Here is a 12,470-nt window from a genome sequence, read left to right on the forward strand (position 1 = left end):
AGGGCAACATTACAGCATGGGCTGGGGCAGGGCTTTTCAAACTGAATATGCATTTGAACCTCCTTGTTAAAATGCAGGTTCTGGCTTGGGTCTGGATGAGATTCCATCTCTCATACATGATGAGGTCCTGCTGGTCTGAGGACCATACATTTAAGAAATGAGGAGATAGGTAGAGGTAATGTGTGAACTTTTCAGTCACCCACGTCTATAACGCAGCTGTGCCTCCTTTCAATTGTGAACCTTGGGCAAGTAACAATGTTTCTGTGCCTCAATTTCCTCAACTGTGAAATGGAGATAACAATAGTCTCCATCACTTGTGGTCGGGAGGACTAAGTGGGTTAACACATGTAACACGTGTAGTGCAGCATGTGACAAAACAAGTGTTCAATACATGTTAGCAACTGGTGGTGGCCTAGGAGTTACTAGAGAAACGCAAACTAAACCGTAGTGAGATACCATTTCTCACCCACCAGAGGCGGATGTCAGAAAGTCTGACACTTTCAAGACTGAGGAGACAGAAACTCTTGTCACTGCTGATGGGGGTGCAAACCAGTACAGCCTCCTGGAAGAGTGGTCAGGTAATATCCGGTGAAGTTGGGGGGCCCTGCAGGGTGATTCTAGATGTATGTGTATGTGTATTTCTAGAGAGTGTGTAAAACCTAGCCACTGGAAGCATACGCGGCATGTTCGAGAAACTGGTTGGCTCTGGGGAGGGAGGAAAGGAATAATACAACTGGGGAAAAAAAGAGGACTACAGTTTTGCTATACTTGATGGAAAGATGACTAAATTTTAACATTATTATCTCTGGATGGTGGGCTTCCCTGGTGGCTCAGATGGTCAAGAATCTGCCCGCAATACGAGAGACCTGGGTTTGATCCCTGGGCCAGGAAGATCCTCTGGAGGAGGGCATGGCAACCCACTCCAGTATTCTTGCCTGGAGAATTCGATGGACAGAGGAGGCTGGCGGGCTTGAGTCCATGTGGTGGCAAAGAGTTAAACAGGACTGAGCAACTCAGCACAGAAACATACACATCTCTGGATGATGGATACATGATTATTTGTTACACTAGTCTTCCAAATTTTTTGTATTTTCTTACGTTTTTAAATTTTGTTTTTCAGGGAAAGAGAGGGGGAAGAAGGGAGACATTAGAGCAAGTGGACTGAGTGGGTCTGGTATAGTATTGGGTGTTGAGTGGGGAGGACAAAGAGATCCATCTACGGGGGCACCACTTTTCTTCAGGAATGAGGGGAAAAGAAGTTTAGAGAGACAGATGAGAAAGCTGAAACTCGGGTTAAGTGACGTATCATTTTAGTGGAAAATACATATTCTTTCCACATAGATTATGTATTTCATTGAACAAACATCAGTGAAAACATGATCCCTGCTTTTTAGCCACTGGAACCTTAATTCTGGGTATTTCTGCCTGGATTTTCATGCAGATGGGGGGACTTCCATCTCATCATCGATGTGGGGGAAAATCACACACTGAAAAATTCCTGAGTTCAGCTTCCCTCTCAACCCTGCACTGTGTGATTCAAGGGCAGTTTCTCACTCTCTGAACCACAGGCTCTTCTGTCACATAGAGAATTCTGGTGTTGGAGCATGGCTGTCAGCCTGCAGAGGGGGAAGAGGCCAGGCCGGAGCAGGGCCCTCCTGCCCTTTCCTCTTCTTGGGAGGCAGTCTGGGAGGAGCCTGCCCACAGGGAGGGTGAGGCCTCCTGTCCTTCCTCCTCCTGGCTACCCCTGGTGACAGGCCGGGAACCTGCCGAGTTTTCTGCATTGCCAGGGCCGGAGACAGGAGCTGGGAACCAGAGACATGAACAAGATCTTCCCCCAGGTAAGAGCTGCCCTAAGACGGTTCCTGACTTGGGGCAGGGGGGCGGGGTGCAAACACCAGGCTAAGGGTGGGCAGTAAAGAGGGGAGACACTGAGATGACTCGGGTCCCCCACCGCCCCGGAGGCTCTCTACCAGGTTGTAGGGAGACGCAACAAGTGAACCAGGTACATGGTTCAGGTGGTGAGAGCTGGGAGGGGACAGGAGGCCAGGGGAGGGAATGATTGACATTAAGGGGGCCGCCTGGGGAGCTTCTCCAAGGGGGTACCCCCTGAGCTGGTTTGAAGGATGAACGTTTGCCAAATGGGCAGTGGAGGAAAAGGCTTTCCAGGCGAAGAGCACAATACAGGCCAAGGCGTGGGAACATAAAGTAGACACGAGTGTGGAGCAGCCGAGTGGGAGGGCCAGTGTTCCCACCCAAGGCTCTTGGTGACGCTTCTGGGAAACTTTTCAGTCCAGCTCCCTGAGGCTGGACCTCCCCTCCCCTCAGCCCACCCCACATTCTGTTCTCTTGGGCAGGGGGATGCCAATGGCAGTGCTGCTGCTGGAAGCAAAGCCCTCCCTGGAGGGGAAGGTAAAGGCCGGGGGGCCTGGGGCCAGCCCCTCCCCCGCATGGGACTCCCTTGATGCTGGGCTGTTGCTATGGAGACACAGAAGCGGCTCCCTAAGGCTCCCTCTGTCTCTCAGGCCTCGGCCCGTTGTTCATGTCATCCATTCCCAGTGTCCCGGCCATCTGTACCAACAGCCATTTGCTAAATGCATAAGCACATGTGAGCACGTACTGTGCGCTGCCCACCCCGCAGACATACAGTGCCCCCCAAACCCATAGAGGAGAGAGCTCTAGAGTCCAGTCCCTGACTCAGGGTGACTCAGGTGGGTCTCCACCTCTGAGGGATAAGGTGGGAGGGATCTCACGTTTATTGAGCACCTACTCTGTGTCCAATCTTGACTCTCACTTGACCACTGAGGGGAGAGACCCAGAGAGGAGCTACTACTAATAACTATCAAGGATCAAGGCCCTACTGTGTGCCCAGCAACATGGGGCCTCTTCTATACCCAATGGTCAGCTCTGAGGAGGTCTCCTGTTAGGTGCAATAGCAGATGAGGCAGCTGAGGTGACGTGAGGTCGGGTGGTTCAGCTGAACTGGGATCCCGCACGGATGGGAGGCGTGAGGCAGGGTTCAAGTTCGAATTAGGGTCCCTTGGCTTGCAGAGCCCCAATATCTTTTTGCTGCACACTGGCGCTCGTTTATTTCAAGCCTGCTTCATGAAGGGCCTGGTGTGGAATAATGGACTCCTTTTCCCGTCTGTCCCCAGGGGAATCAGCACTTAAGGGCTTTCAGGCTTTGAAGTGCGACCTTCACCTGGCCATGGCCCCTGAGACGCTTCTGTGACCCCTCCTGCCCAACCTGTGCTGTGCAAATATTTGAGAAGCAGCTGCTTGGCTGACCGACCAGGACGCTTCTCCTTGCCAGCCTTCTCGCTGTCTCCCTGGTTACCCGAGTTTACAATGGAGCCACCGACCGAGGCTGCAGGGAATGTGGGCTTTAGATTTATGCTGCGTCTCCTCCTCTGTCTCCCTTCCCAAGGTACACCCACCCCAGGCTTCAGCCACACTTGCTGTCCCCCATATGCCATCGGGACCTCTACCCTCCTGCGCCCTCTACCTGGACTGCGCTCTCCTTGCACCTTCCCCTCACCCGCCCATGGAAATCCCATCCTCCTTCAAGCACCCAGGACACCTCATTCACCACATTGGTCACCTGGCTGTGCGAGCAGCTGGGGAACAGGTACTGGTCTGACTGATAGACCAGCACAGAGCAGACTGCTCTGAAAATGTGAGTGGACTGTATGGAGTGACCCGAACTGACCTGAAGTGGGCTCTTCCCTGTATCTCTAGGTCAGAACATTCCCAAAGCACCTATTGTGTGCCTGCTGCTGGGCTGACCTCTGAGGACACATGCCCCTGCCCCTTCCCTCAGATAATAGTCCCCGGGGGACAGAGGAGTGCTCACACTCTTCTTTTTATGTGTCCAGACCTTGTCTTCTAAGTGCAACTGCAAGCTTTTGGAGGGTAAGGATCAGAATTGTGACTGCTTTTATGTCCTCTACAGAGCAGGGCACCTAGTCACTCAGTCATGTTCAACTCTTTGCAACCCCATGAACGGTAGCCTGCCAGGATCCTCCAGGCAGGAATACTGGAGTGGGTTGCCATTTCCTTCTCCAGGGGATCTTCCCAACCCAGGGATTGAACCTGGGTCTCCCATGTTGCAGGCAGATTCTTTACCATCTGAGCCACCAGGGAACTTAGTAGGTCCCCAATAAGATTTTCTTTCATTATTTCACAAGCCAGAAAAAATTCAGGAGCAAAGTCAGTTAAAGGTGTCACTATCATTTCCAGATTGGCACATAGTAGATGCTCAATAAAGACAAATAGTAGCTAGAACCTTTATAGCACTTACTATGTACCAAGCCCTGTTCTGATCCAGTACCTAGCTCAATCCTCTCAACAACTCTAATGTAGGCATTAGAGCTCCATTTCCCACGTGAGGAAAACAGGCACAGAGAAATAAAGTGGCTTCTCAGTGTGGCCCAGCTGAAAAGTGGTGGAGCTGGGATTCCAACCAGCATCCTGGCAGTTTCCAGAATGAACAACTAGTTGACACCGTGGAAAGAGCACCAGTTTTGGCAGCAAATAGATGTGGACTGACATAACAGCTCCACACAAGGGGACCTGGACTTTTCCTTCTCTGAGCTTCAGTTTCCTCGTCTGTAAAATAAAAGTTGTCTTGAGTAATTAAAATAATGGCTATGAAGGGCCTGCTTTGGTTTCTGCCCTATGGCAGGAACTCAGGAAGCAGGTGTCCGTGTCTCCTTCCCTATCTCCTGAGGAGACAGACTCATGGAAGGACATGGGGGTTATGGGTGGAGCAGAGACCTGGGGCCCTCGTCCCGACTGCCACTTACCAGCTGCTGGATGTGGGCCAGGGCCAGGCGTTTGGTGGGGTGGGTCCACAGGCAGAGCTGAGAACATCTCAGTGGGCTTGGGAGCGCCCTTCTCCAGGGAAGCCTGTCCTGCCCCAGCACCCCAGTGAAGAGGGACCACTTGTAGGGGTCAGGGCAAGGGTCCCTGGGCCCCCGCACTGGCTGCTCCATCACTGGTTTCCCACCCCACACAGCGAACTGCAGCCCTTGCTGCTGCTCACGCCGAGGGGCCTGCCTCTCAGCCTTCCTGATGCTCCTGCTGACAGCTCTTGCAGCTCTGATCGCCCTGGTCGCCATCCTTGGACCCCCGCCTCGCACGCCAGGTCAGGGCGGGGAAAAGAGAGTGGGTCAGACTTAATGGGAGGGTAGAGGGAACACAGAGCCATGGGGGAAACTAATCCTGCCTGGCTTCTCCACAAAGTGACATTTGAACAGTTCCTTGGGGTGCATGTACAGATACACACCGACACTGACACGCACACATCTTGAGCTTCCATGTGCGCACCTGTAGCTTGAGCTACTGAAGTGGACCCAGCTATGACGCCACCTCCTCCAGGAAGCCTTCCCCGCCTGCCTTGTTTAGGAGCCTTGTTTCAGCTCCCAGTGCTCTCACACTTCCTCTCCCCCAAGCCCGATCACCCCGAGTGGTGTTGTCCCTCTGTGTGTCTGTCTCCACCACAAACGACGGGGACCTGTCCAGTACATCCCTGAGGCCAGGCAGGCTTCAGCATGAGCCCCAACACCAAACGTGACCTCGTGAAGCTAACAGTTTGCAGAGTGACACGGAGGTTAACCCAATAAGCACTTTAAGGCAGGCTTAGTGGGAGCTCTGAGCGTCTGGGGTGGGACTCTGGCCAGTCCAGGGGTCAGGATGGGCACCTTGAGAAGTGAACAGCACTGAAGCATGAAGGGAAAGCGGGGTTGGTTGGTGGAGGGGGTGGTGGGAAAAGCATCCAGGCACAGGGAACAGCATGTGTGGGGTGGGAGGAAATATGAGGAGAGGGTCAGTGGACTCGATGGACAGGGCAGTGGGTAGGGCCGGGGGCCCAGGGCCCAGCGCCTCTAAGGCTGCATTGGGGAAGGGGGTCACCATCTAGAGAGCCATGGGAAGGAATTAGCTGGGACTAGGATGTCACCAGACCTACCTTTCTGAGAGATATCTCTGTTGCCTAACAGGACGTGCTAAGGGGACTCAGTGAGGATAGGGGTAGAATCCACCCTCGTGCCTGTGCATGGACACTGGGGGTAGATGTGAACACATGAAGAGCTGCCTCCATGCATGCACCCGTGTGTCTGTGTGTACATGTGTGCAAGCATCCGTGTGTATGCACATGTTTGTATGTGCAGGTACATATCTGTGTGTGTTTGCCCTTGTGTGTGCATGTCTGTGTTTGTGCAAGTGTGTCCAAGCATGTATGTCTGTGAGCAGTTGTGTGTGTGTGACAATGTGTCTCTGAGAGCCAACACCTCACACTAGCTGAGGCAGTTCCAGGAGATGAGCTGTGATTCACATGCGCACAGACCCACATAAACTCGCCCCCACCTCCAACCCCACACACGTGTGTCTGCATGCACAACCCGCAGAGCTGGACCTCCAGGCTCCTCTGTCAGTTTCTCTCCCCTAATTCTTTGGAGCAGCCCTAGGGCTGGGTGCTCCACGCAGTGGGACAGAGGGAAGACTCTCAGAGGGACAGACACTCAGACAGTCCCCACCAATCCTGGGCACTGCGGAGGCAGCCCGACCTCAGGAAAGAGAGAGGCAGCAGCCTCGTTATTAGCTGTGTGGCCAGGCCTCTTGAACCTCACCGAGTCTTGCTTTTCTCATCTATAAAATGGGGCTAGTGATGGCATGTCACAGGAGGGTTCAGGGAAACAATAGAATAAAAATATGAAGGTGTTTGCAGCCTGTACAGCTGTCCCAGATATAAGGACTGTGGCATAACGGTTGCTAGCTGGCTCCAGGATGTTGCCTCTGACACCCTCACCTGCACCAGGAGCCCTGCGATGAAAACCGCTTCACTAACTCAAGGCCTGTCCTGAGGAGCTTCCCGTGAGATGGTTGTTCAATAGCCATGGGAAACATGACTTTCTCTGCACTCTCTTTAGGGTTATCCACACAGAGACTTTTATGTAATCTCCCCAGCAGTCCCACGGGGTGTGTGCTACGCTCCCCACTTTGCAGACAAGGAAGAGGCACAGAGAGGTCAGGTCACCTGCCCACGGTCACACAGCCGGCAAGTGGTTGAACTGGGGCTTGCACGCCATCTTCGACGCTGAGCTCAGGGTCTTCCCTGTGGCCCCAGCCCCTCGCTCCAGCTCAGGTGGGGCTCAGGGGGGAGAACTTGGTGATGCCCTTGTGAACACCACCCTTGACCCTTCTGGGGCTCGCCCCGCCCACCCAGGGGCCCAGGCCTGTGTGACACAGACGAACAGGACGGGCTTCCTGTGCGATGACCGGAGCAGCTGCATCCCGGCCAGCAGCGTCTGTGACGGCGTCCGCGCCTGTGCCCACGGCGAGGACGAGGAGGAGGCCTTGTGTCGTGAGTACCTATGCCAGGGCCCCTTGGGAGTTGCCCCCAACTCCAGCTCTCCCTGCAGCCAGACTGAAGCTCGACCACCCTGAACGTACCAGGCACCCTTGTGTGCTTCTATGCCTTTGGTTGTATACTGCCAGGAACATTTTCTCCCACCCTGTCCCAGTCACACGCACACACTTATGCTCACACGAGGGAATGCCTCCATTCTGGGTCTGGAGAAACTTTATGCAACCTTCATGGCAGAGTTCAAGTGTTAACTCCTCCAAGAAGCCTTCTCTGACTCCCAAACTAGATGAAGTTCCCTTTACTGGACTCTCAGCCCCTGTGCTTATTACCTGTGTCCCAGCCCCAGTCACATTGATTGTCAATCTCATTTGGCACGTTTGCCACCCCCGTCAGACTGTGAACTCCTCGGAGGCAAACCTAGTCTGCTTGATCTTGGGGGCCAGGGCTGGAACAGGGCTCTGCACAGAGAAGTATCCAGAATGATTTGTTGAATAAGTGATGAAATTAGTGAATCAACCAATGAATGAATGGGAAGGTCTAATCCCAGACCTTAGACCTGGAAGTTCTCAAGAGAGAGGAGTGTGGCAGTTGCCACAGAGGAGGGAAAGAGATTGGTGAGTTAGAGTGGGTGGGGTGGGGTAGCTTATGAGAGGAGGGTCATTGTGTCATGAGCCCTCAAGACCAGAAGAGATCTTAAATTCATCTAGCCTATGTTCCAGCTCATGCCCCAATCCCCTCTGCCACCCAGCCTCTGCTTGCTCACTCCCAGGATAGAAGCTCACTACAACTTGAGGCAGCCACTCCTATCACTCTGGTTTTCCAATGGGGACGTCTCCCTTGTACTGAGTTTAGGGCTACCTCCCAATAGCACCCTTGACTGGTTCCAACTGTAACCTCGCATCAACCCCTGCCCTCCAAGAACCACACGTCAATCTGTTTCCCATGACGGTGGCACTGCGTGGATTGGAGATTACTTTGTTGTCCCGCATGAGTTTCCTCGTCCCTGAACTACCCTCTGAACTCCCAGTCACCCCATTGTGATTGGTTTTTCCCACCCCACCAGCATCCACAGAACACAAACCAACTGCCCGTGTCCCTCTCCCTGGACTAGCTCCAGAAGCATCTGTGACACTTCCGGCTGGCTCTGGCCAGTCCAAGGAACAAAGACTTTTCCCCTCCTAAGTCTGGGTTATATCTCTAGTGATGTGGCCTGAGTTTGTGTTAATTTTTGGTAGCCCTGTCACACTGCTGTCTAACACAGAACCCACTTTCAAGAAGGGTGCTCTGATTCCCTCTCACAAAACATGTGAACCCACATGCCCTGAGTTCTGGGATCCAAGTGCAAGACTTCACATTTATTCTTTTAAAAAATTATTTATTGTATTCATTTATGGCTGTGTCGGGTCTTCACTGCTGGTCTGGCTTTGCTCTAGTTGCAAAGAGCAGAAGCTACTCTCTAGTTGCAGTGCTCGGGCTTTTCATTGCGGTGGTTTCTCTCACTGTGGAGCATGGATTCTAAGTGCAGGGGCTTTAGCAGTTGCAGTGCACGGGCTCAGTAGCTGAGGCTCTCGGACTCTACAGCACCGGCTCAATAGTTGTGGCTCACAGGCATAGTTGCTCCATCGGATGTAAAATCTTCCCAGATCGGGGATTGAATCGTGTCTCCTGCATTGGCAGGTGATTTCTTTACCGGTTAGCCAACAGGGAAACTCCACATTTATTCTTGTTGTGTTCCAGTTGGAGGAAACTTCCTGGAGGTGAAGGAACTTGAACCTGGACTTGCAGGTGGGATGGTTTTGGACAGGTGTCAAGAAGGACATTTCTGGAGGGAGGAGCAGAGTAAGACATGGTGTGGATGGGAAGGAGCAAGAGCTGAGTAGGACTGAGGAAGGGAGGAGCAGCTCTGGGCATCCTGTTGGATAAACAGGGAAAGAACCCTCCTCTCCCCTTGATTGACCTCCTCCCCAGGAAACCTTCTCCTTGTGCCCTTCCTGGATGCTCAATGACCTTGGGTTTGTCAGCTGCCAGGCTGGTCAGGACAATCTACCTCCTTTTAGCTGTGAGACACCCGCAGCCTGAATGTACCGGCCTGCCCGTACCTGAACTGCAGCCAGATGTGGACTTGCTCCTGCTTCATCTCTCCCTCTGTAGGAGGTGTGCCCCAGAGCCTCCCCGGCTTTCTTGTGGCTCACTGTGGAGACCCTGCTTCCTGGATCTACTCAGACCAAATGTGTGATGGGATCAACAACTGTGGGGACTGCTCAGATGAACTGAGCCCAGGTGGGGGTCTGGGCACAGGCTGGGCTGGGCAACTGGCCAGGCAGCGGCCAGAGGGCAGAAGTTAACCAGAGAATCTCTGAGGTTTCCCCTGCGTCCCCTGTTTTCATTCTAGGAAGATGTTTCCCACTTCTGCTTGAATGCCTCAAGTGGCAGGGTGCTCATTACCACTACAAGTGGTTCCTTCCAGAGAGTTATTCTTCTGTGGTGGGGAGCTTAGTTTCAAGGTCTCAAATGAGGAAGCCAGGGAGCCCAGAGGGCAGTCACAAGAAGAGTACCTACGTGGCCCAACTGGGATTTGAACCTGGGCTTCCCTCATCTCCTCTGCACCACCCAACAATCCTGTGAAGAAAGCAGGGCAGGAATCACTGGCCCCACTTTATATGTAGGTAAACTGAGGCCAGAGGGGAGAAGCGACTTAGTAAAATGAGTGATAAAGAGGGAGCTTGTGTATAAACCCAAGTCTCCCAACTCTAAGATTTGAGTTCTTTCACTGCCCCAGAGTTTGCTTCCAATCTCTTCCCTAGCATTCAACCCACAAATATGTTCTGAGCACTGTTGGGGCTGGCCTGGTGCCAGGTCCTGCTGGGGGACAGCCAGGGGTCAAACATATGTCCTATCCCCAGGACTTACATCATGCTAGTGACTAAAGGTAGTGCCAGGGGTCCTGGAGAGGTTTTTGTTGGAGTGGGAGGGGAGAAGAAATCATCAAGGGAGACTTCTCAGAAGAGGCTGTGTTCAAGCTGGCCTTAAAAAATGGACAGGGTTTCACCAGGCAGAGACTGGGTGTGCAGCGGTGAATGCTGGAGGCCCAGGGTCCAGGTTAAAGAAGGGAGGCCTGCAAGGTTCCCTCAGGGAGTTGTAAGTGGGCTGGTGGGACCAAATTAGGGTGAGAGAGGAGGATGGGAGATGACGGGCATTAATATTTGAACACTGACCATGGGCCTGGCACTTGGCCTATCTTTCTTAGTAACAACCTTGAGCAGATGAGGAAACTGAGGCTCAGACAGGGTGAGAGACTTGCTTGAGGTCACATGCAAAGTCACATAGAAGTTTAGCCCTTCTGGATGGCACACATATGATACATATACCACTTCCTGCTGCTTTGGTACCTAAGGCAGATATTACTAGGCTTGGAGACAGCCTCAGTGCTTTTCTCAGCTCAATAATCCTAGTGGGGCCCACTGATGGATCACATGAGATGTACATGAGACAGGGTACTTGTCACCCTGCCACAAGGATGCCACCCCAGGAGGCTCTGAGCTGAGTTGGGGAGTCTAGATTCTCTCTTCTGCAGGAAATAAGGAATACAGTCAACCTGTGTCAGATAGGGTAGGGCTGGGGGGCTATGGCCAGCTGCAGGGCTTAGGAGTGCCCCGGTGCATGGGGCATTCCAGCTGTTCTTCTGTCTTCCCAGTGACTACCTGCCCACCCTGCGGCCCTGGGTGGTGGCGCTGCCCCTCGACTGTCTTCAGATACTGCAGCTGTATCCCCAGGAGCCTCTGCCGGGATCATGTGCAGCATTGCTTCGACTGGTCTGACGAATACTCCTGTCCTGGCCCTTGACTGAGTCACCCAGGCCAGAGTGGGCTGCTGGCTGGAATGGGGTTGATAACCCTTCACATGTGCTATGAATCCAAGAACAGAAAGGAGTGTTTGAGATCACGTAGAGGAATCTACACACCATCGTCTCTGAATAGGAATTGCCTCTCCTGCTTTCAAGTTTTTCAACCTCTGCTTGAATTCTTCCAGGATGGGGGGCTCATTACCATGTTAGGCAGCTCCTAACAAAGATGAGGGAAATCTGCTTCCATGATTTGCGGCCTGCCTCTGACGACACACAGAGGAAATCTTCTCCTTTGCTCCAAGACACGCTTATAGATACTGACCTTGCCACTCCTTGGAGAAAAAATAAGTTTTGAGCTTGAACACCAAGCTGAGAAGTTTAGACCTTCTGGATGGCACATATACGATATTTAATGCCACTTCCTGCTGCTTTGGTACCTAAGGCAGATATTGCTAGGTTTGGATGCAGCCTCAGTGCTTTTCTCAGCTAAATAGTCCTAGTGGGGCCCACTGATGGATCACATGAGATGTACATGAGACAGGGTACTTGTCACCCTGCCACAAGGAAGCCACCCCAGGAGGCTCTGAGCTGTAGGAAGAACAGCTTGAGGAGTCCCTCCTCAAGCCCTTCTATCCCCTCTCCTCTGGACCACTTCCACCCTCACCCCAAGACCACCTGCCCAACCAAACAGCCCAGGTTCCTTCAAGTAGGGATTGTATTTCAGTCCCGAAGCCTGAGTGAACCAGCTATTTCTTGGCATACATTCCAGTTTTACAGCACCCAGGCAGGCAAGGATGGATATATCCATTAAACAGATGAGGAAACTGTGGCCACCAGGATCGTACAGCAAAGTCAGGCTCAGAACTGGGACTCAAACACGGTCCATGGTGTCCCGACCCCAAAGTCGTTTCTGCTACCAATGTGACCCTATCTTGGCCGGGGTGGAGGCCAAGAGTCTCTGGGTTTAAAAATGTAGCTTGAGCCCCAAGCATCCAGTATCGTGCATCGAACCTGGACTGGCAACTCGGGAGGGTATGGGGAGGGAGGAGGGAGGAGGGTTCAGGATGGGGAACACAGGTATACCTGTGGGCAGATTCATTTCGATATTTGGCAAAACTAATACAATATTGTAAAGTTTAAAAATAAAATAAAATTAAAGAAAAAATGTAGCTTGAGGGTCAGAAAGTGTCCCACCCTCATTCTGAAAGATGGACTTGGAATCTGGCTAATAAGAGGGTTCCTGTTGATGGAGACAGACATATC

General features: G+C 52.6%; 1 protein-coding gene across 1 annotated transcript; it reads left to right on the plus strand.

Moving 5' to 3' along the window:
* The first annotated feature begins 1,706 nt into the window (after positions 1–1,706).
* Positions 1,707–12,263, plus strand: LDLRAD1 (low density lipoprotein receptor class A domain containing 1). The gene is made up of 6 exons (XM_027537176.1): positions 1,707–1,838; positions 2,355–2,409; positions 5,015–5,143; positions 7,223–7,360; positions 9,515–9,643; positions 11,058–12,263. Exons 1-6 carry the CDS (start codon positions 1,818–1,820, stop codon positions 11,204–11,206), a joined length of 621 nt encoding a protein of 206 aa, XP_027392977.1. The 5' UTR covers positions 1,707–1,817; the 3' UTR covers positions 11,207–12,263.
* The last annotated feature ends 207 nt before the right edge of the window (positions 12,264–12,470 follow it).

This window comes from Bos indicus x Bos taurus, chromosome 3 (assembly GCF_003369695.1).
Source record: "Bos indicus x Bos taurus breed Angus x Brahman F1 hybrid chromosome 3, Bos_hybrid_MaternalHap_v2.0, whole genome shotgun sequence".
Classification (NCBI taxonomy): domain Eukaryota; kingdom Metazoa; phylum Chordata; class Mammalia; order Artiodactyla; family Bovidae; genus Bos; species Bos indicus x Bos taurus.

Bases quoted from the DNA above. Each gene is read 5' to 3' on its own strand.
- LDLRAD1 (XM_027537176.1), top strand. From the start codon at position 1,818: ATGAACAAGATCTTCCCCCAG. The intron at 2,410-5,014 runs GTAAAGGCCGGG...CACCCCACACAG, and splicing joins AGCCCTCCCTGGAGGGGAAG to CGAACTGCAGCCCTTGCTGC. The intron at 9,644-11,057 runs GTGGGGGTCTGG...CTGTCTTCCCAG, and splicing joins CTCAGATGAACTGAGCCCAG to TGACTACCTGCCCACCCTGC.